The sequence below is a fragment of the Pogona vitticeps genome, chromosome 2 (assembly GCF_051106095.1).
Source record: "Pogona vitticeps strain Pit_001003342236 chromosome 2, PviZW2.1, whole genome shotgun sequence".
NCBI lineage: Eukaryota > Metazoa > Chordata > Lepidosauria > Squamata > Agamidae > Pogona > Pogona vitticeps.
This window is the reverse complement of record NC_135784.1, coordinates 231,255,690-231,280,452: the sequence shown is the minus strand read 5'-3', so window position 1 is coordinate 231,280,452 and position 24,763 is coordinate 231,255,690. Positions and strand designations below refer to the sequence as shown.

Here is a 24,763-nt window from a genome sequence, read left to right as displayed (position 1 = left end):
GTAAGCCTTTTGTATGTGACCCAGTAGATGCCTTTCTGATCATTTAAAACTCTTTCTTTTGTGGTGGTGGTTTGGGAATGCAGGGGACTAATTAGCCCCTGTGGTGTTCTGTCGTTATTGTTTGTTTTGCTAGTACAGCTTCAGAGGTATTTCCGTGTCTTGCCCTGCAAGAAATGGGCTCCCCTGGTAGTTTATTTTAAGCAAGCTCACAGCGCTTGTTCTAATTCTTTGCCTGGCTTAATCAGAGGAGAGAAGTGGATAGTAAAACAAATGAATACAATATTTACCAAAAGTATATTAGAATAGTTGAGTATTGTTGAGTATTCCATCTTATATTGATATACTAGAATTGTAATAAAAAGGGAGCGGGCAACTTCCTGGGAATGTGGGGGGAGGGGAACTGACCAGTGGCTCCCTGCAGAATTTGCAGCTGCATAATGGCAAATTCTCCAACAATTTCGTTTGAAAACCAAATGTGCTAGGATCATACTTGTTTTGATTCAGAATCATGTTTCTGGAGCTCTGATCTTCTGGGATTCTAATTCTGATTAAAAGCAAAGTGGGCACTCCTTATACACTAACCGCGGAATAGTTGCGGACTATGTAGAAAGACCAGCAAAAATGGCCATATATGTGTGTTGCCCTTCTCTATTCTAAGGGACCTGCATGGTGTTGACATTAGTAATGTATTTGCATATCACAGGCACTTACATAAAGGAAGCCAGGAAGACCTACTAAAAGCTAGGTCTAATCACATGCTTAGCCATGCGTGTAGGTTTTTCTTCCTGTTTTTGTTTTGTTCCTTCTATCCTGGCATCAGGCAAGTAGCTCAGGGTATGGAGTGGCTTTTTGTGAGGATCCAGACTAGCCCTTCTGACTTTTCACTGATGTGTTTTGGATTTAGCAGCACTGTTGTTTTGGCAAGCCTGTCCCTTTTTGGGGCTCCATTGGGGCTTGGAGCCCAAATAGTCAAGAATTTGGGTACAAGGTTGGGCACAAAGGTGCCAGTTAAAGTAATATAATCTAAGGCAAGCAAAAAGCTATGTTCTAGACAAGGCAGCAGTGGGATGGCGGTGGGCAAAAGTGCATTATCTGAGAAGGTGCTTTCTGAAGTCCTGAAAGTTGGCGTTTTGAAGGCCTGTTGGGAATATATCCAACAATGGGGTTAACTAATTCAGGGAGCTGTATATGTAGCTGGTGAGTATTGCAGCTTAGAGAGTTTAATACAGTATTGATAATATCATTCAATCTGAAAAAAACTCTGGCAGAAACCAGCCTAATGGTGGAGAAAGTACGTAATATTCCAGGCTTTGGCAGTTGAAGGATCCCCCCCCCTTCCCTGGACATCTCATATCCTCTAAAGCAGTGGTTCCCAATCTCAAATCCCCAGATGTGCTTGGAGTACAACTTCCAGAAATTAGCACAGGTAGTGGTGAAGGCCTCTGGGAATGTAGTTTAGGAACATCTGGGAACCTAAGATTAGGAACCACTGCTGTAAAGAGAGCTCTTCTTTCCCAACAGGGTATTAAATAGCTCCATCCTTCTTTCCATGTGTGAATCTTTTCAGTAGGAGTGGCCTGCTAAACAATGTGATGCAAAGAAAACTGTTTAGAGGGAGGGGTCTTCAAAGATCGAGGACTTTGATGAGCTATATTAAGCAGAAAAACACCCATGTGAGAAAGGAAAGAGTACAGCTTTTATGAGAGTCTGATTAGAAACTTAATGCATTCACATTAAAAAAAGGGGAAAAAAGTTCGTAACTCGAATCTAAGTTCGTAAGTCGAGTCCATATATTCCTATGAGAGCGGTTCGTAAGTCGAAACGTTCGTATGTCGAGCCGTTCGTAAGTCGAGACCCCACTGTATGGCATAGAATTACAACCTTGAAAAACCTACTGGGTAGAGTTGCATCATATGCCTATTAAAATTATAATATTAAAATAGTAGCTTTGGTTGTTTTTATATGAGCAGGTACACCTTTTGCTTTCTCTCTCACAAAAGCAGATATCAGATGTTCCACCTATATTTGGAACATAGAAAATTATGTCATGAAATGCAAACAAGACTGCATCCCTAAAGGACTTACAGTGAAAAACTCTTTTATGATCCACATATCCCACTGACTATGGTGAAAGATTATGCAACGCTCTCTCCAAAAAATTACTGAACCACCTAATCAGCATCTCATATAGCAAGCAAAGGAAAACTCAGAAGGGATGTTGCAGATCTTTAGCCATGCATGCAGAATCAGCCCTCTGCATTGGATACTACAGAAATATTTTCCACCACAAGAAAAAACGTCTGGGATGCACACCTTACTTCCCTGAAGAAAAAGAAAGAAACAAATGTAATCTACTAAATAACTGCCTGGCCCACTAGAAGAACACCACAAACGTACACAATAACATCACAAATGTATACAGCAACACACAGAGCCAAGCAGAAGAGTCAGTCCTTTCATGGGGCTTGTCCTTGAGGCTTTTTTTCGACAGACTACAACTCAATATTTCCATAACTTTGACAGCAACCAGGATGACAACATACAAGTTGTACCCCACTCTCCACAGCATGAGAAGGAAGTGTCCCAACAACATGAGGACTAACTTTACACCAAACCACACCCACCTTCCTCCAGCACCACAGAAAGAAGAATTGTATGTGAACTCCACCAGAGGGTCAGAACAGAGAATTTGACAATCAACACAGGACATATTTACCATACTATCTTAGCCAGACAGCATGTGATAATTATGATAATAGAATTTTAACAGCTCCTAACAACAGATCCAACTGATAAATACCAAAAGGAATTACAAACCCTTATGATAAACATCCCTGTGAAAATATACGCGAACTGACTGACACACTGCAAGAACCTCAACAAGCCACCTTCTACCTGATACCAAAAATACACAAGCCACGGAACCTCGGTAGGCCCATGGTATCAAGCATTAATACTATTACTATTGAGGTATCTGGATATGTGGACTCTGTACTCAAACCATAGGCCACCAGCACTCCTAGCTACATAAGAAATATTACAGACTTTGTAAGGAACCTTCAGTCTACTCACAACCTCCCTGACAACACAATCTTAGCCACAATGGATGTAGACACTCTCTACATTTAATATCCCACACAGAGACAGACTACAAGCCATCAGGAATACAATTCTAAATAAGGACAAACATAGACCCACAAGATAGCAACTCCAAACTCAAGGATCTACAAAATGCATTTCTTAGACTACAATACTGTACAATATGGTTAAGGAAAAAAATTAACTGAGCAAGACGAGTCCTCACAAGTAAGCTACTGCAAGACAGACCCAGAAGAATAGACAACCAAACTCCTCTAGTTGTTACAATCAGCACACAACTGAGACTACTCACATGCATCATAAACAGTCTTCGACCCAGTCTTGACAAGAGTGCCTCCCTCTCCCAAGCCCTTGGTGGCAGCCCTATACATGCTTACAGACAATCTCACAATCTCAAGGAAATATTGACGAACAGTGAGTTATATAACACATACATAGGAATGGGGACTATGACCTGCTGCTTTTACTTGTTTTTCTGCTACTGTGATCTGTGCCATTTTTTGTCAACAGTGCCCCTCTGCACTTTACATAGAACAAAAGGCGCAATCTCTGTGCAGAGAAATTAATGGACATAAATCAGACAGCATGAATGGAAATATACAGAAACCTATCTCATATCACTACAGTCTACCAGGACATTCTTCACAGGATTTGAAAGTTGCTGTTCTAGAGAAGAAAAATTACAGAGCAGAAAGAGGGAAACAGCTGAATAAAACATGTACATATGTTTAGTACCCAATTTTATGGATTAAATATTAGCCAAGGCTTCTTAAGCCATCACCAAATGTGAAGTACTACAATAATTATGCTGTTATTTACTGTCATTTTCCTTTCTAACTAACCACAGCCACTTTTACAGAACAAGCTTCAAATGTATAGTCAGTGATCTTAACTCATTAACACATGTTGTTTCTGCTGCTGTTCACTTTAGCTGCTAATTGCCACTGTTTACAGAACAGTGATGTATCCTGTAGTGATGTATGGAAGTGAGAGCTGGACTATAAAGACAGCTGACCGCCGAAGAATTGATGCCTTTGAATTGTGGTGCTGGAGGAGGCTCTTGAGAGTCCCCTGGACTGCGAGGAGAACAAACCTATCCATTCTAAAGGAAATCAACCTTGAGTGCTCACTGGAAGGACAAATCCTGAAGCTGAGGCTCCAGTACTTTGGCCATCTCATGAGAAGAGAAGACTCCTTGGAAAAGACCTTGATGTTGGGAAAGTGTGAAGGCAAGAGAAGGGGACGACAGAGGATGAGATGGTTGGACAGTGTCATCGAAGCAACCAACATGAATTTGACCCAACTCCGGGAGGCAGTGGAAGATAGGAAGGCCTGGTGTGCTCTGGTCCATGGGGTCACGAAGAGTCGGACACGACTAAATGACGACGACACAACAAAACTATGAAAGAAAAGAATGGAATACCAAATGGGTCTTAAATCATTACTAGGTGTGAAATGCAACTTGCATCTGCCAATTGCCATATCCCTTTATCTTACAGCACTGGATGAATATTTTGCCATGAAGCCTGTGGATTATCTGTATTTTGCCACAATATCTTTGTCTTTATTTTTTGTTTGCTTTTGTATTGTGTTTCTTGTTCTTATGCTTGCACAGCCTAAGATACAGCTACCACTTTGGAAAATTATTTGTTATTTAACATGTTGAACCCCACCCACCCCGCTTCTATTAGTCATGTTAACATTACTAAGATATCTAAGTATTTTGTCAACATTGCTCCTTTGATTTTTGTTGTCCTTTGAAAAAACCTTTTTTTTTATGAAAAACGAAAAATATATACAGTATTCTCCTGTATGAGAATTGCAGGAGCTGTCATTGTTCTGTGCATTGGAATACCTTGTTGTAAAACCAGGAGACAGGAGTTTGAATCTCTAGGGTGCTTGCCAGGAGAGGGGCCAGCCAGCATCAGCTAGAGGGAGGTTTATATGATGGTAGAGTTACAGTATTTGCCCTGCCATCTGTATGACTTTGGGCAAGCTGTGTCATCCAATGTGCCAGAAGAAAGAGAGATTGGTAAATCAGTTCTAAGTCCTTAATGCCTGGAAAACCCTGAGAACTTGCCATAAGTTGAAATTGAATTGATGATGTATATTTATTATTATTAGAATTGATAAAGGTCTGGCATTAAATCGCGCCTAAATTGCCTATGAAAATGGAAGTTCATTATGCAGTTAGTGCTTTTAAGCTTTCACATGTAAATAGATCATATACATGAAGAGAAGCATGAAGGTAGCTTGATTCAAGTGTGTTATGGTCATGACTATCCAAGTTTACAAAAGTCCTTTGTTATCCTTACTTAATTTTCATGTAACAGATATTTACTTTAATTGTTTATCATGGTAATTAAAGTACCTTACTTTTTATCATTGTACATGTTAAAAGGGAAGCGGAATCATAGAGTTGTGTTATTTTTTAAGAGTTTTCATAAATAGCAGGAGGAAATCTAGTTTTTCTTCTGGAAACCTAATCTTTTTTTATTTATATATTTTGTTATATAACTGTAGTTATTCTTTCATAAAAGACTCCAAGGGTGGTGTTCAATTTAAAACAAAATCAAACCATGTGAAGTACATTACAGTTTTAGTCTAAAAGCTTCTGCTCATTTTAAATGTTTCTTTCATAGTGGGCTGCTGTAATATGTGAGAAGCTTCATTTGATTGCTTGTTTGTTTTGATGCAGAACCACTTCAAGCTTTTTTATATTTTCAGGTGACTTTTATGTAATTTGGGCAATAATCTACCTTAAGTGATGTCATGTGTCTTTTTTTACTGACAGAAGAATTGGTCTTAAAATTACAAATGTAATGTGCTTTTCCTCTCTTCTTTACAGCTTTATCATTGATTGAAAAAGAGAGGCAGAGCATAGATGTCTACACCAACAGATCCTGGCGCGATGCCTCATCCTGGTCCTTCGCCAGGCCCAGGTCCATCTCCAGGACCAATACTGGGCCCCAGCCCTGGCCCTGGCCCTTCACCAAGTTCAGTACACAGCATGATGGGACCAAGTCCTGGACCTCCAAGTGTCCCACATCCAATGCCAACTATGGGGCCAGGGGATTACTCACAAGAAGGCATGCACCCTATGCACAAAGTAAGTCATTCTCACTGTTTTCACATTTTATGTCCCAAACACATACCTGACAAGACCGAGAACCCCAGTGGCTATCGTATAGTGCCCCCAAAATATCACTACCAGCTTTGTTTTATGCAAATAGTTGGACAGAAATGTGAGCATCATCTGATTTGTATAGGGAATGTTTTAGTGACGAATACATTTACAGTAGTATACCTTACTGTACGTATGACAGACATATTCTAATTAGGTCATATAAGCTGCAATCCCATGTACATTTGCTTAAGAGTACCTCCAGATAATTTCAACAGAGCTTACTTTTGTAAATAGAATGAAACAATAAGTTTCCTTTTAAATAAGATAGCTATTTTATGAAATATGATTTGGCTGCTGTTCTAAAGCAGTCTAGTTATTCAGGACTGCTGAAATTTGTAGAATTTGGTAATAAATGTGCGCAGATCCAGACATTAGCAAATGCAGGGGCCAGGAGAGAAGAGGGATCTGGTGATACAATTTTTGGTTTGGCCTATAAGGGCTAGTCAAAGATTGTAAGCTTTAACTTACTGAGATTTAAACACTCTGTTGCATGCAGTTTTATCTTTCTGAGAAAAAGTACAGGAAGGCGATTATAGAGAAAGGTGGCCAGTCACTGCCCATTGGTCCCTGGAACATAAAAGATGGTACAGTGATGCCTCGCTTAACGACATTAATTCATTCCAGCGAAATCACTGTAGAGAGAAAACGTCGTAAAGCGAAAATAAAAACCCCATTCAATGCGTTCCAATGGGCTAAAAACTCACCGTCCAGCGAAGATCCTCCATACGGCGGCCATTTTCAGTGCCTGTATAGCGAGGAATCCGTCCCTAAACACAGTGGGGAGCCATTTTGAGCTCCCAGCAGCCATTTTGAAAACCCGACAATCAGCTGTTTTGATCGTTGTAATGAGAAGAATCTGTTCCCGAAGCAGGGAACCGATCTTCACAAAGCGAAAAAACCCAATTTAAAACATCATTTTGCAATCGCAATTGCTCTCCTTTATCATTCAAGGCTTTATAAGAAAACGTAACCTGTGTTACTGTATGTTTTTTATTTTATATATTTCTATCCTGCCTCTTTGCCTTTTCTCTAAAGCACTGGAGGGAGCACTGAGATGATGCCTATGAAAATCCCTTTAAGTGACTTTATATTAGATAAGCTATTGGGGCTGATCAGACTGTATCCAGTATGCCACCCAAATGAACCTTGTAATTTGTAACTAACTATTCAGTAATAGGACCTGACGTTTCATTTATTGGACAATACTGCCAGTGGAAGAATGGGAGTGACTTTCATTTATATCCCCCTCCCTCTGGTTATTAGCTTCAGAGGATTGAGAAGCCATCTGGGTAGCATTGGGAGACAAGGGGTTAAAGTCAGCAGAAATTGCCTGTTTTCTGTCAGTATCATTGTCTGCTAGATCTGAGTTCTGTCTGTGATGAGGATCCTTTCTGTTAATAGAAATGTACTTAAGGTCCTTGCTGTTATAATTTCTTAAAAAATCAGGACTTACCGTACCTTCTGCTTGGTAATGTCTGTATTCCAGGTGTTAAATCTGTTAGTCTTAAATATACTGTGGACTTTTGGTTTGGTTTTGGTTTGTCCTGGATTTTTGTGGGTTTTAGGAGGGCGGTGATAGATGTTGAGAGTAATATGTACCACCTGTTTGCACGTTGCTGCAATTTTTGGTCTAACTGAGGATACTTTAAGTACAGTATTTTGAAATCAGTGCTGAAATCTTATTCTTTTGTGTATTAAATCACAACTGGAATAAGCTGTTTGAATCAGTGGAACTTAGGAAGGAGTTGACTCACAAAATCTCTACCGATTCCCTGGGTCTACTCTAGTTGTAACTTACTATGCTAATTAGCAGGATTTCAGCTAGTGAGTTATAAATAGCACTCTTGAAGCTCTTTTTGTGGAAATTAATTGGCTTGATTTTGGATGAATTATATCCTATTTGTGAAGTCCAGAAACTTTTACAGTTTTAAAAATTTCAGTCACTACTTGGAAGAGTTTAAATCTCTCATTCTGTTGCCCTTTTGGTATGTTAGATCACAACATTCTGTCATCTCTCAACCTGCTTAGCTGATGACTATGCTGACTAGAAGTGATGAGTGAATTCAATGTATCTGGAGGGCTCCAGGTTAGGAAAAATTGCTTCATGTTCAATGATCTCTGGAAAATGGACTTTGGATTCAATTACTTAGGGAGAGTCTAAGGTTCCCCTTATAGAGCAGAAGAAGCCTATTGCAATTTATAAAGCAACAGAACATATTCAGTGAAAGCTATTTTCAGTTATTGAAGACAACCACTCTTTAGTTGTAGAAGAAAAACTTGGACCTGAAACGTAAATGGGCAAGAGGCTGGAATTTTATTTTCCAGTTCTAAGAAAGGACCCATTGCTTAAGAAATGTTTAAGCTTTGGTATACGTTATCATAGCATTTTTATTTATCATTGTTACAGCATATGGTGTAATACTGAGAGAGACTACATTATATGACAGCTTGGTTCTCCTTTTCTTTTTACCATACTGGTAGTGTTTTTTTAAATAACTCTTCTCCTTAATCTTACTAATGGTGATTATGTGAGGTTGGCAGAAAGATGTTATGGGTTAATTGATCTGCATTGATTTCTATCCTTTATTTAGCCTTGCAGGGCTATTTTGACTCAACCTCCCCCTCCTTTTCAATTTAACCGATTTTCTAACTGCCATGGAACATTCCTAATCTTTGACTGCCAGTAGTAAACATGAGGAGAAAACCCCTTCATTTACATTGTTTGATATATGATAACATGCCTTATGCCCCAAAGATAAGGCCATTTCTTTCTAGCTAAGATCATCTTTTCAACCAAAATTAGATTTTTCATCTTGTATCTATAAAACACCTTGACCTGGATTCACTTGGTGTATCTTCATTGTAACCATCTGAACTGCTCTTCTGCTTCAAGGTTTTTCTCTAGTGTTTTCAAAATAGTTTTATGGCTGCCTCAGTCTGTCTGAAGAAGTAACAGAATTTGTTCATATTCGTGAATGTCTAGCTCTGTAGCTTTCAGAGTGTGGGTGGTTTGTGCACATGTGTTGAAGGAATGTCCTTATCTTCAAAGGAAAGGAACAGATAGCTTCCACCTCCTGCTCCATTTGAGTAGTTTACAAATGGGGGGCAGGGGGACTTCTAGCAAAGCAAACATATTCTGCATGGTTTGTTCTGGGTGCTTCCCCAGCCCCTTCATCTTAAATCTGGATTCACTTATTCTTCTACTAACTGCTTAGTAGACTTCTAATTTCCCTCAGAAAAACTTTGATTTACTTCTAATTTCCCTCAGAGCTTTCCTCTTTCTTAACCTTTCATGTTTTTCGGATTCTTCCCTTTTCCTGGCCCGGACATTTGGTCCATACGCATACATTCGGAGACCTACAAATTGTTGGTGGTGTAGGCTGAGGTGACAATGGTTCTTAAGAGAAATTGTATCTATGGCTGCGAAGAAGGAAAGCAAGAGGGAGTGTGCATGCTCTCTCTCCCTGAGCATTAACCAAATGTTCCTTCTTCCTTAAATAGCGGTTTCTCAGTGCTCTGCACTCACAGCTGGTGAGTGTAGTAAATCTTTTATTTCATCCTGGGCTGATGGTTTTTGTTTCAAAATGGCCAGCTTTATAATTTGAAGGGCTTTCTCTCCCCCCTCCACTTTGCTTGTTATTCTCTGCACGTTGTGTGGATTTTGTCTTGTCTTCATGTGGCAGTGTCTCCTCTGCATTGTGTTGTCTATCTCCAATTTTATTCTTATTATTCAGATACTTTCTTCTCCTCTTGTCTTTCTTGACCCTTGTGAATTGAGTCCAACACAGCCCTGGCTTTTCTAACCAACACTGTGTTTTTGCTGGTGTTGGCAAAGGGAAGGTAGTTGAAGGTGGTCTTAAGATTTGTTTACTTGTCACTTCCCCTCTTGTAGGAAGTCTTGAGTCCTGTGGTATAGTATTCACATTGAAAGGGGAAAATTGTGTTTTGGATTTTCTGTTGAAGCAGGTACTGCTTAAAGCTAGAGACTGGGCTGCGATAGCGGTTCTCCATTTCAGTTTGACCCACTAGCTTTTGCTTCCAGTTTATATTAAATGGTGTTTACGGTTTTTGCCTTTAGCTTGGTTCATGGCAAAATGTAGAATTTTATTGTTCTCAGCACTCTTGTCAAAACGTATAGCAAGTGTGCTGCATAAAAAAAGCAAAAGTGTCAAGAAGTGGCCTTTTTAAATAACTTGAGCTATGTTAGAGGAGGGAAATCTGGCATGTTTGTCTAAAGACATAACGAATGTGACTTCAGAACAGACTACTGTCATGTCATATTTTACTCAGTTCTGTTCACCTAGTTGATTCTGTTAATGCCACCTGAATCTTTTTCTCTGTTTTAAAGACATGCCATTTAGACTTTCAACTGATACTGTTTTATATACAGTAATTATAAATATCAATATATTGGCAAAATTAAAGGGGAAAAGAAAGATAAGGCAAAATATTGCGGTACTTTAAGGACTAACAGATTTATTTCAGTGCAAGCTTTTGTTGATCAAAATCTACTTCTCCAGACAGAATGAGTGCAAATAGTATATTCTCTTATATTTATTTTTATCCCCATGGTGGTAAACTTCATGATCAAGTGAGGATATGGATAATAGAAAAAATGGCAATGATTCATTAACACAGAAATTGGACTATCAAGCTGTTAATTGCTTTAGATTGCAGGACACAGCCATGAAATAAACTGTATGCCAGGCTGTCACAGAAATTGTGCAAGTTGTTCCTTGGTAGAAGTCAAGAGTCTGTCGTTTCCCCCTTACCATACTCTGACCTTTGTCCCAGAAGCAACTCTCAGCATTTCTGGAACAGTGAAGTCTACTTGGTAGACAATTTATCACTTGGCTAGGGCCTGTAAGCTCCAATAATTAAAAGCTTGATAGCTCCATTGTGTCAATGAACTGTTGTCTGAAATCCAGTAGTAAGTCACAACTAAAGTGGGTCCATTGAATCAGTAGAATTTTCATAGGTGTTGACTTTTCAAAACCACTGATTCATTGGGCCTGTTCTAGAGGCAACTCATTACTGGAACTTGCCACTAGCATGCTATCAAGTCAGTTCTGGCATATGTTGACCCTTGCCAGGATTTTCTAGATGGAGATTACTCAGAGCTTCTGAGAAAGCACAGGAACCTTGCAAATTTTCCAAGGCAACACATGCTGGCTGTTCTCTTGAGACATGCAGGGAGAATCAAACTCCCAACCTTTGGCTCCATAGGTGGATACCAGATTTTGATCCATGGAAGTGCACATTGAAGTTAATTGGTTTGTTTTTAAAGTGCCATAGTATTTCCCCATGGCTATTTGGAGAATATTCATATTGATACAGTATCTATCACTTGATTGATCAGTATAAACAGATTATGTTTTACATGCATGTACTGTGTGTATGTTTTAAGATTTTGTGTTTTTTTTCCACAAGCACCCCAAGGGGGCCAGACTAAAATTGTATATCACTGAAAAAGAATTTATATCTCTTTACACTTACAGCCCATCGATGGTTTGCATGAAAAAGGAATGGTTGAAGAATTGCATGGCGGCTCTATGAAGAATGCAGGCATGCGACCTCCTCATCCCGGCATGGGACCACCTCAGAGCCCAATGGATCAACATAGTCAAGGTTCACATCAGATATACTTTTGACACATTTTAGATCACTTTTAGGATCTGCAAAACTACAATCCAGTTTTGACAGAAAACATCAAACCTTCTATGGTAAAACCCCGCTGGCTTTGTTTTAAAGTCTTTAAAGGCATATATAAACTCATTTCTAGAAAGTAGCTGCCTGTTCGAAATGAACACAGAAAATATGAATCTAAGATAGTTTTATTTCCTTTGCTTTGCTCCAGAAACCTTTAGTGTTGAAGGCCAAATCTATGGCATAGAGAAAGCAATTTGTAGTAGAGTATGTGTTTTGCATGCTGAAAACCCTGTGATAAACCCTATGATCAGTATGCAACCTCTCCAGATTGGAAATGGAAAGAAACTATTGCCAGTCATTATTCTCAAGGGTTTGCTGAAACTACAACACTCCAGATGCTGTTCGACTTCAGTTTCCGTCAGCCCTAGGCAATCTGGACAATTGTGATAGGTGGTGAGACAGTAATTCATCAACATCTGAAAGGGCATAGGTTACCTACCCTTTGTGTAGGTAATACAACTGACCTATTTTAACCAGTGGCTTGGCTCTGTATAATGAAGGTTCCTGCATTCCTTAGTTTGATCAGGCAGCTTATGATTGTTGGTTTGACTGGAAGTAGCTCTTCTGGCCCTCAGGCAGAGACCTTTTCCAGCTGTCCTTAAATTGTTTTAAATTAGAATTGACATGGCTTGAACCAGGTGGGAGCTATGGCTCTCTATATTTACTATCTCAATGTGTCAAGTATGATTTCATATACAATGTCCTATTATAGCTGCATTTGTATTTAATGTTCTGAACTTTGCTTTTGATGGGCAGCACAGTGGTGTCTCACATTACGATGTTAATTCATTCCAGCTAAATCGCTGTAGAACTAAAACGTCATAATACGAAAATAAAAAGCCCATTGAAACGCATTGAAATCCCTTCAGTGCGTTCCAATGGGCTGGAAACTCACTGTCCATTTTGAAACCGCCGATCAGGAAAAATCGTGGAGGAAAATCGTAGTTTTGCGAAGAATCAGTTCCCGAAGCAGGGAACTGATCATCACAAAGTGAAAAAACCCCATTCAGACCATTGTTTTGCGATCGCAATTGCGATTGCAAAAAGATCGTCATAATGCAATTTCGTCGTAATGCGGGGCAGTCGTAAAGCGAGGCACCACTGTATATTACTGATGACTGTGTGACTGTTTGGATCAAATAGGTTGTCCAAATGCTTCAACTTAAAAATTTCTGTGAGCTCCAAATAATTTTAGTTCCTTACAATACTACATCACAAGGTCAGGGTGATTCAATATTCAGAGATTTTAAGATTTCATGTTGGGTCTTACCTAGCCAAGGAGTCATTGCTCCATATTGATAATATGGAAATCATGGTAGCTGCCTTGTAGATTCCAAAATGATGGTGCAGAATAGGAATAAGATGCAAGACATTTTCAAAAAGACAACTGCATAATCAATCAGTAAAAGCTTTGAGGTCTTCAAATCTTCGGGCACTGAATCATCCTGACTCTTGTGATGGAGTGCTGCAAGGAATTTGAACTGTGAGTTTTTATGTATACATTCACTTCTTCAAACACATTGTTGGAACTCAAACCTTGAATCAGTTGGAAGTTTTCAAAGATATAAATTCCTGGTTTTGCTGCTTGCCTGCCTCCAGAAGCAGGGATGTGAGCTTTAGTGTGACAGACCACAGTAGTGTACCTGGCTGTGTTCTATGTTTGTCTTGGTGCATCAGAAGGTGAGAATTTCACTTGCATTCAGTAAAGGAACACTGTTGAGGACAGAGAAATGTTCGCAGGATCAAAATTATCTAAAGTCTATGCTGTCTGTGTGGATTCAAGGATTATACACACATTTTGTGCTAGATATATTCTTCAGCAGTTCCTTTCTTGGGTCTCTATGTTAATTTCTTTTCCTGCCTGCTAAGAGCAGCCTTGTTGCCTTCCTTTGGCAAGCACTTCTGGAGTAGTTTGTTTTTAGATGCTTATGGAAGACTGGGAAGGCTTTTGAAAGGTCAAATGTTCTTGTAGCAGCATATGCTGTATAGTTAAGCTCTAAGAACAGAAGGTAAATGTAAAATACGCTTAATCTCTGGCAGTTTTAAAAAACAAATCAACACTAACAGAAGCACATCATTCAAGGCCATTTCCCCAAGGAATATACAGTTGAAATCTAGCACTTGTAATACAGTTTAAGTATTTACATAAGGCTTACAACAAATGCTTCTTAGTTTAAACAATTGTCCAGCATTTCAAAAACCTTATAGAACAGAATGAGAGCTGGTTATTTCAGGACATGGTAGTGAGTGGTGTAGAATAGGTACTGTACCTTCCTGTGCCCCCCCCCTTTTGAAAAACAAACTAACTTAATTTAAAAATTTAGTAATATATTTTCATATCTGTGATGCAATACTACTTTTTTATTCCTTTTATATAGGAAATTATTTAGGAGTGATTTCAGTTAAATCGGGTTAGTTGTGTTCATCCATGTAATATGCAAAGCCTCAGACTGAGCAGATAGGCGTTTGGACCAGATAGGCGGGGTATAAATCAAATAAATAAATAAATAAATAAATAAATACTTGAGTTAGAGCTCCCATCAGCCCCTAGCCAGTGTGGGCATTGGGCAGTGATAAGAGTTGATGAAGGTTTTTGTTCCAAACCCATGGAAGGCACTAGGGGAACCATCATGAGCTAGGATATGTTTTTTATATTCTTACATTACACACAATGTTTGACATACAGTCACATTGCAGAGAATTTACCCCAGATTTTGTACTGATTAATTACAACTGTTTCCAGTAAATGCTAAAGCAGTATTATGGGTGGAGTATTGGAGAAATAATTATGGCAGACAATAGTACATGTAACATGACCTTCGAATACATTTTGGGATACCGTGTCCCCCCAAAATAAGACAGGGTCTTATATTAATTTTTGCTCCAAAAAACGCATTAGGGCTTATTTTCAGGGGATGTTTTATTTTGCTCACATACAACCATCTACATTTATTCAAATACAGTCATGTCATCTTCTTCTGGTTGCTGCACAAGGGTGGAGGGTGGGGTTTCACTTAACTGGGGCTTATTTTTGGGGTGGGGCTTGCATTACAAGCATCCTGAGGGCTTATTTTCAATGTAGGCCTTATTTTCAGGGAAACAGGATGGTAAGTGATGAGGGAGCTTTTCCTATCTTAATTTTTCAGTTGTTTAGAAAGAAGCTGTTACCCCCCCTCCCCAAATCAGGAAATAGCTTGTCTTTTTTTCAAAAAAAATTTCAGATTCCTCCCATCTCACTTTTTTGAGCGCTTCATCCCTAACTTTGTACCAATAGTTCAACAGTCTCCAATCCTCTCCCTCCTCCTTCCTCTCCAATTCCACATACTGTGCTTGCCTGGCAGTGATTGTCTGGAAAGAGCAAGTTGCACAGAGATGATAGTGAGAAGGCCCTAAGTAGTCTGATGGAAATGTAATTGGAGCTACTTGTAGCCTGTTGTGCTGCTATGCTGTAGAAGAGCGATCACATTTGGTCTGTCCCGCTCACACATTGCGGGCTTTACTAGACAGTAATTGTTCTTGAAGAGAACATGTGGGATACCAGTGATTGGGAGAGAATTTCTATAGGAAAACTCATTTTGCTCACATTAGTGTTCAGGAACTTGAGAGTCCTAATGCCTACGTTGAAATCGAAATTAGTATTATAAGCTCTTTGGATTTCATACTTTTAAATGACATCATTAATTGTGGCAAATTTGATTGGTGCAGGTACTCTGCTGCGTTTTTGCACATGCTTTTCTTTGCACAGGGCTTCATCAGGATAGTTTTTCAATTTCCTGTAGTACACAGTTAAGAGATGCGTGCATTCATTCTTCTGCCCTTAATGGTGTTCAGAGGAAAACTCTTCTGGAAACTGGATCTACAGCTGCCTTGCTGATAAATCTCTGTTATTTTTAGAAACTTGCCCTTTCTGTTTTTGAAACAAAAGATAATTACTTGTGAATAAGTTTGAGAAGAGTTTACCTTTGCTCTTTTGGCCTAAACAGTATGTCTTATCAGAATGACAGCTCAGAAGATAGTGCTACTCAAGTGAGAATAGCTACTTATCTATTGTTATGGCTGGTCAAGTCCGCTAATTAAGAAATGTGTGGCAGCTGTTTTGGAAGATATTGTCCTTTGTGCCATGTAAGTGGTTGTTGAACATCTGTGTTACAATGGGTCATTTCTCTAAACCTACTGAAGCATTTTATCAAAATTTTCTTCCTCCTTTGTGTTGTTCTGTTACTTATTTGGGTAGGTCTGTGGTGACATGCACTCTGTGTATGTTCTTTACGCTAATTGCTCTTTTGTGAGGTGTATTGTTTTGTCTTTATACAAGATCAGAATGTTAGCTTTCTTATTTTGTCCTGTCTGTAGCCACGGAAGAATTCTTAAACTGTTTTTCAAATTTGGCTTACTAGTTTACCTTTTGCAGTTTGGATGTTCTATTCTTTTAAAACAATAATCATAATAAAAACTTCTCCATGGGTCATGTGTGTGGCTAAATATGGAAGATACCTGGCACTGAATTTAATTCTTCTGCACTGGTTATGTAAAATTGATTTTTCTTGTGACATGGGTGGAAGTCAGTACAGAGAGTTTGGACTGTTGTGTACTTCACAGGCAAAGACACTGTACAAAGAAAAAAGCCTACGGTGTGCTGTTGGAATAGAATAGCAGTGATGGCATCTTTACCTTGTAGGTTTGGTTTAGGCCATGGCACATCTACCACTGGGTGGTAGGTCGCTTACTGTGATTTTACACTGGCATTCTCCTGTACCCACCAGTTTTTAGTGACATTGCTGTGCTACTTCAGTATTCACAGAGTGCTACTTGATAGATGCTGAACAAATGCTGGTCATGTGAAAAATATATATCCCTGTTAGATGAGGCAATGCAGACCAAAGCCAGGCTTACTGCCATGTTTTTGTGAATATACAACCTTATTACAGTGAATGTTGTGGGATAAAGAGAACTACTGTGAGCTGCTGTGGCTTTATGTCTCTTTCATATTCTCTCTATGAATTCTCTTCTGGTTAAAATTTGGAAATAAATAAGGTCAAGTAAAGGATTGAATGTGTAGTGAAAAGGCTTACTTTTTATAAAAGTAAAGTAAGTGAGAAAGATATATCTTCCCCCATTATTATTAAAATGTACTTTAAAAGTCTGTACTAACAATAACAATTTACTGTATTACTTATTGACTTGTTCATATATTGATTTATTTAGTTCTTATATTTATACACCTCTGATAAAGTATTTCCTCCACATACATTTTATGGAATGCTGAATGCATATTATTAAACTGAATGAATAGATGTGGAGAACTCTGATAATTTGTTCAGTATAAGAGGGAAAGAGGTGTAGTAACAGAACTGAGGTATTTATTGTAGTAGAGAGATGAAAAAACAATAAACTATATTGGATTAATAATACAAGACTCCAGGCCTCGGTTATAAAACTGAGGAATCAAGCTTATTGCAATATTGTGCTACAGCCTTTATCTGTTTGTAAGGGAGATTTTTTTGTGTAGTGTGTGTACTTCAGGAACATAGAAGAAAGTCTTAAGAGTTAAAAGATACTTGGAATTTCAATCAGAGTTTTTAGAGTGGTGTTGATCTCCATTTTAAATTTTAAAATATTTTATATTATCAGGGTAATATTTATATATTACATTTAATGTTCTAAGTATAAACAGTAATTCATACAATGGGTGCATTTACATGGCATGACCCACCAAGGATCTATGGCAACGATGGCGAACCGAACCCTCTCTATGGGCATACGAGCCATAAGTCACCATCAGGATATAATTACCCAACTTCCGATGTCGGATTTTGGGAAGAACTCTTGGGAAGAGAGGGAGAACCAGGACAGCAGCTATTCCCCCCCCCCACACACACACCCTCTGCTGCCTGCGCCTTGAAGGACTGCAGCTGGAGGCGGAGCAGGGAGTGTCCCGGACAGGGGGTGGAGGTTGTGTAGCTGCAGGAGTGGAGCTACATACATACATGTGTGTGTGTGTATGTGTTAAATCCCATTCGTTAACATTAACCAGTTTCGAAATGAAGAACAGTTTTGTCTGGCTCTCATTTTCAGTGATGCTATTTCATTCATCATTTTTGCTATTTGGTGTTTGATGTTTTTTTTAAAAAAAACAGTTCTCCTTGGAAGTGAAATTTACCAGACCAACAAGTGTTTCAGTTTGGCACAGCCGGCCTTACATCAACATTGCCTTGTGGGTTTCTTTTTCCTTATTCTGTTTACACATCTATCAAGCTTTATGGTGTTAATACCATGAGTAGTTTTAAGGAAGCATTGCTGTCATTGCTATTCTGAAAGGACCATCAATATATAGCCTTAAATATATACACTGCATTAAAGTCTTCAGTGACAATTTCTTAATGTGCCCGGCAGAATAGCACTGTGTGCATATGTCTGGCGTTTCTGTGTTGGACTTTTAGTGACCAGTGAGAATACAGAGTGTACCTTCTAGCATTATTGCATTGTAGATGAATGTTAAAATTGTGGAATGTCTGTGTACTAGAGTGGATGTCTATATCTATTACCCTAATAGGGCCTCAAAACAAGTTGTCTTTTTTGTTTTAAAACTTTTAAAAATCAATTTGTTTTGTGGGTTTTTTTCTAAGCCATGTTACAAAGGTTAGTTTTGGAAAGCGAGAATGTAAATACATAATTTATTTGTTTATCTAAATACAAAATTTCTGAATAGCTATCTATCAGTTTCAAATGATGGAGGAAAAATGCAAAACCAATTAACAGTTTACTATTTGTGACTTATGTTAGTGATCGTTCTAGTGGTTAGCTTTCAAAAAGTAGTTTGAGTGAACAGCTAAAATTCTGCTTTAGGGAAACACCCACTAACAGTGCTTCAATGTTACACTTACATTTTAGGGCTGAATAGTTGCATAGTAGGAACTATTAATTGATCTTTTATTTTGTGTTGTAGGCTACATGTCTCCTCATCCGTCCCCACTGGGAGAGCATGTATCCAGTCCAATGTCTGGAGGAGGTCCAACTCCACCCCAGATGCCACCCAGCCAGCCAGGACCCATGATGCCAGGAGATCCACAAGCGATGAGTCAACCCAACAGAGGTCCTTCACCGTTCAGTCCGGTTCAGCTGCATCAGCTCCGAGCTCAGATTCTAGCATACAAAATGCTGGCCAGAGGTCAGCCGTTGCCAGAAAATCTTCAGCTTGCTGTACAAGGGAAGAGAACGCTGCCTGGCATTCAACAGCAACAGACTCCTATTTACAAGCCATCTGGTAAAGCAGCTTTATACCATGCAAGTTTTACGTTGTGTATGCTGACCTTAGGCATGCTTGTATGGTGTCACTAAGGGGAAAGGAAGAAAGAAGTACTGTGTGGAACTGTGTGAGGTTCCCTCTGTGAAGATTCTACCTCAGAGTAGAGTTATCTCTTCTCTTCCAGGAAGCAATTCACTTTTAATTTTACATAGATATATTTAAAACTTTTAAAAGGCTATTAATGTTTCACTGAAGATTTTACATATCCTAATGATTCCGTTCTATGAGTATGCTTCTTTGTTAATATTTTATTGTAGCAGACCTGGGTTTGACAGCATGGAGGAAGGTTCCAATGTCCTTTTTTTTCCAGTGGAAGAATCTTAACATTTGATGTTCCCTCACAATTATGTTGTAGCTTGGTTGTGTGCATATGTGTATACACATACACCTATCCTAAGCCACACAAGAAGAGTATTAGATGTATAAATTATTTTAAAATTAACACTATATTTATATTTCCGACTAAAATCTACAATAGCCACTCCAAATTTGTTTACCTTAAACAGTCCTTTTGCATGACACATTCTAGTAAACATTTCTTCCTATATTTCTTGTAGTGGTTGTCCCCATCACTGGAACAGCAGTAGCTTCAGGAATGCCAGGACACACACCAGCTATGGCCCCAAAAACATGGCCAGAAGGTAAATTAAACAGCTTTAAAAATCCTTTTATACTAGAATTGTGCGACTTTTGTGGGATGGATGTTAGGTTTAAGCTCCTAGAACCAACTGCCATCAGAACTGATAGACAATAGACACTGAAAAATAAAAGAAAGGTAGTTTTGATTTGGATTTTTCGGGTTTGTGGTGGAACCTTAGGGACTTTCCTAAGATCTCTGATGCATAAACTGCTGCTCCTGGAGGGCCCCCCTCTCCATTTCTCTTGATGTTTTATGAGGGGGGCTCTAGAGTGGATTTGCGAGGTGTAGGAATACCCCAGCAGGAAGCACGTTGCCCATTCTTCTTTTATGTTGAAAGCCAAACCATTGATGTTGTAGTGGTCTGAGAAGGAGAAAAGGAAAAGGCAATGTAATCTTCTTTTAAAGATCTGTTTTATAATAAATTGGCACCATATAAGCAGGCATTGAAATGGGCTTCTGCAGGCCAAAATACAATGGGTCAGCACTTGTTCTGTGGCAGTTTTAGGCTTGCCCCCCTACCTACCCCGTTTCTGGCACACCTGCAACATTCAGGGATGTCTTACAAGATTTTGTACAGCAGTGAAAGTAGTTGTTCTCTTTGCCCACACTGGTGAATGAAGTTCATTGGTGGAGCTGCTGCAGGAGAACAGTATTACTTTCTGGAAAGTGCACCAGAATATTATGCTTCTGAAGATTTCAGCCCAAGATTTTTGCAAATATATCAACATGGGAAAAAAAACACACATGTCTTACAAGATTTCGCTCTTCTGAGGTTGCCTTTAATAACTTCCACATCAATTGTTTTCTTTTTGGAAAGAAGGGACTTTAAGTTTTTTATGCAAAATTCTGTCAGTGTAATGTATTAAATGAATCAATAAAATGAGTAAAATGTAGAAAACGGCACTTATTCAGCTTTCTGAAATCCAGAGGTATTATTTACAGACAGTATACATCAGATGTATGAATACCAGGTGAATAACTAAAGTTCATCCACTTTCTCCTGATGGGATTGCAGGATCTCAGTTCAGTAATCATTAATTGGATACCACTGAATACAAGCTTCTATTTTAATTCTGTTGTATCCTGTCTGAGGGCTCTGTGGTGTTACTCATTTGCCCTGCTGTTTCCTATGGTCCTGTTTGCACAAAGAATCATTCAGGGATAATTAAGAGACAGTAGTCATAACAAGAAACCAGCGGCAGTCAGTGATATATGGATAAATAAGAACAAAATGAAGTTATGTTTCATTTTTAAGGCGTGGCAGTATAGATAATATTTCCACTGGTAGGAGTCCTTTTCTTGCTATACTATGTCAGGCAAGTATAAATCATAATTTATTATTATTTTCCCATGTTTTCAGTATTCTTATGTGCTTTTCAAACATGTTATTACATATTATCACAGTGTGTACCTAAATAGTGGTTTGCTGTCTGGACATATCAATACATTATGATGTGCAGAAACCAGGAGTTTAGAGTGCTTTGAGTGAAGGAGAGTAGGCAAATGCAAGGTTTGAACATTTGTTGTTGTGATTTATATACTGTCCAATAGTGTTAGAACGCAGTCTTGGCGGGTTACAGCAAGGAACACTATGCCCCCACCCCCAGTAAGCTGGGTCCTCAGTTAACCAACCTTGGAAGAATGGAGGGCTGAATCTGTCTTGAGCCAGCCACCTGAACCCATTGGGATCAAACTCAGGTTGTGAGCATAGACGTGTCTACAGTACTGCAGTTTATAATCACTATGCCACAAAGCTTGCTATTGCACAATTAGTTTGGCTGTTGTGTGTCAGCCAGACTGAAGAGTTGTGGGAAAGATGATTCTGCACAATTTGCTCATAGGCTTGGGCTTTGCTTTTATATGGGACCTACCATATTTTTCCATGTAGAAGACTATACTTTTGTCTAAAATCTTTAGATTAAATATTGAGGGTCGTCTTATACACGGAAGTAAGCTGAGGAGAGAAAAAAACAAGTGGAGGGGAAAGCAGGCATCAAAGCGATCCTGCAGTGCTTTGATCCCTTTCCCCCTACACTTGCTAAGCCCCACTTAGATTTCTTAATTTTGGGTTAGAAAAGTGGGGGGCATCTTGTATATGGGGCCATCTTATACACAGAAAAATAAGGTAATTTTTTTTAATCCATGAAGACTAGAATTGAGGAATGTCTGATTTCTGGCAATTGAACATTATTTTATTAGTTGATTGAGAACCTGTAAGTAGAGATTTCAGTGTTTAGCATCAAACAAACAAACAAATATTCATTATTGTGTGTTTTCTTCCTCTTTAATGTATGACTTTTATTTTTGAAACTACCTTGATCATTTGATGTAGATATTGAATTAATGGATGAACGTTTGAGGGTTTTTTTGTTTTGTTTTGTCTTGATCTTTTTTTAAAAAAACAACAACAAACATTCATACCCTTTTTATTTTCCAGGGCAAAGTGCAGACATGAATGTTCCCAACACACCTCAAAAGCTTGCTGTTCCACCTCCAAGTGGAAGACCTTCACCTGCCCCTGCTTCTAGTCAGCCTGCTGCAGTAATGCCGGGTCCTTCTGTCCCACCGCCTGCCCCCGGTCAGCCTTCTCCTATTGTTCAGCTGCAGCAAAAACAGAACCGTATCAGTCCCATTCAAAAGCCACAAGGGCTGGACCCTGTTGAAATTCTCCAAGAACGGGAATATAGGTAATAAACAAATCAGGATTCTTCATTTATGAATGTATAAATATATAAGCTGTGCAGTTAAGCAAAGGCTTCATTTGAGAGTCCAGCTAGATACATTTCAAAATCTGAGAAAGTATCGTGGGCATCAGGGCTTGCCACAAGATAACTCCTGTAGGTGCTTACCTACTCATAAGGACCAGTAACTTGCCAGAAATTGAGCTAAGTCACACGTTTGCTTTATCAAATGGCCAAAAAATACACTTTTGACAGGTGGCAAACTGCTAAGACTCAAAAATTTGCCAGAGCAACTAGATGCAGGGCAAAAGTAGGATCTGTGCCACAAATGAAGTAATATGTACGGTATTTGTTCCCTGACCATTAAAAGTGGTAGAGGGAGAAGAGGTCCTGGGCATGGGAGATGGGAGGACCGAGTGCCAGTGCCATTTGTTGGCTGTTGGCAACTCAAAGTGGGCAGGCTTTCTTTCCAGAGAAAATGGCCACAAAGCCCAAGTAGTTTTCTTTGAAGAGTCTTTTTCATTGGAAATATTATGAGAAATATGGCCATGGAGACAGCCTGTGAACAAAGAACCTATAGACCAGAGTCTCCATTGTGCCTCTCTGTGAGGAAGCATGTCAGTTGCTCTCTAAAGCACTTGAACTTCAGCAGCTGTAAAGAGAGCCCTGTCAGCTGCTTTTGGAGCAGCTCTTTAGAGAGCTTGCTTTCCAGATATCTCTCTAAAACTCAAGGTAGTGTGTGTAGTTTGCCTCCAGTTTTATCCTCACAACAACTCTGTGAGGGAGGCCAGGCCAAGGAAGGGACACTCTGTGAGCTACACAGCTTACATGTGGATTTGGACAGAGACTTCTTTGGTCCTAGTCCAGCACCAATCGTTGTAAATTGCTGATTTCCCCCTTCCTAGCTCTGATAACATGAATTTATTCACCATGCTTTGTAAGAATCCTGTTTTAAAAAACTGAACTAAAAGAGCTGAGATCTAAAGAACTGTGGGTGCTGTGTGCAGACTCTAACTTTTCCTGCTACAGTTTTTAGTTTAAAATCTTGTTTACTGGAGGAATTTGACAGAGGGAGGCCAGGTCAAAGGAGGAATGTGTAAAAAGAAAAAGAAAAGGCTGTTGCCAGCCAAAGTGCCTGTAAGTGCCTTCCTCTTGCACGAAAGCATTTTTGATATCACCCATTCTGCAATCTTTATATAGAGGCTGCTTCCTCCACTACTTTAAGGTGAATAGTTGATGGTCATATGTAATTTATTTCCGTTCAGTTTATGACTTATCAAAATAAACAACCCACCAGGCAAAAAGATGCCCAAGCTTTGAGTCCTGTCAAGCTTTTTGTGGGTTGAATTTCTTAAGGTGGCTTAATGATTGTGCATGTCCTAATATAAATTTATGTCACACAGTTATTCATACATTCACCCCATTTTCACTGCATAAAGTTTTCTTTAGACCTACCCTCCTCAACTTGTCAAGTTTAGCTCTTTTAGCGATTCCTTTTTCTTCCACAGAGACCAAAGGATGTGGAACCTCTATCCCAATTGGGAAAACTGTAATTGAAATCACGTTGTAGCACAATACTTAGGAAAAGTTGATTTTGTTTTCTTTTTCTTTTTTTATGGGGGACTAGGTTTCCCACAACTCCTACCTGTTGGGCTTGTGGGAGTCGTATTTCAAAAAGGTAAAATTCCCAAGCTCTTGTTTGACATACAGATCCCTGTATGAGGTAATATTGGTTCATTTGGTGAAAATATAAGTTAGGTTGGTCAATCAGACTTCTGAAACTTTTGTAATATCTTGGAACTTTGTCCTTGGTAAATTACAGAACAGCTCTTGAGGCTCCCTGTTGCATGGAACTTGGTGCTCAGTTGTTTTTGGCTTTCCTTGAGAAGTGTCAGTTCAGTGCAACTGATTCTGGGAATGTGCCAGCTTTTCAAAAAAGTGGTGTTCATCGTAAAAATGCTATTAATTGTATCATCTTGTAGTCTTATGTAATGTCTCTGTTGAATTCACCATGCATAATACGTTGTTCTAAAATGAGACTATTCTATCTTTAACTATTGTTATTTTTAATGGAATCGCAAAGAATGTAGTGAAATGTGGTTCTTGGAAAAATATATCTAACTCCTCCCCCCCCCTTTGAA

General features: G+C 39.0%; 1 protein-coding gene across 5 annotated transcripts in view; it reads left to right on the top strand.

Annotated features, from left to right (window-relative positions):
• The window catches only part of SMARCA2 (SWI/SNF related BAF chromatin remodeling complex subunit ATPase 2), a 152,066-nt gene that overhangs the window by 14,586 nt on the left and 112,717 nt on the right, over nucleotides 1-24,763 (top strand). For 4 of the 5 annotated variants that reach the window (XM_020801559.3, XM_078385052.1, XM_078385051.1 and 1 more), the window contains exons 2-6: nucleotides 5,948-6,208; nucleotides 11,785-11,914; nucleotides 18,942-19,259; nucleotides 19,859-19,942; nucleotides 22,379-22,628. In XM_020801559.3, the coding sequence (XP_020657218.3) occupies nucleotides 5,984-6,208; nucleotides 11,785-11,914; nucleotides 18,942-19,259; nucleotides 19,859-19,942; nucleotides 22,379-22,628 (1,007 nt within the window). In that variant the 5' untranslated portion in view covers nucleotides 5,948-5,983. Of the gene's footprint in view, nucleotides 1-5,947; nucleotides 6,209-9,792; nucleotides 9,818-11,784; nucleotides 11,915-18,941; nucleotides 19,260-19,858; nucleotides 19,943-22,378; nucleotides 22,629-24,763 lie in introns of those variants that run through there. The other variant, XM_078385053.1, reaches the window with a different exon arrangement.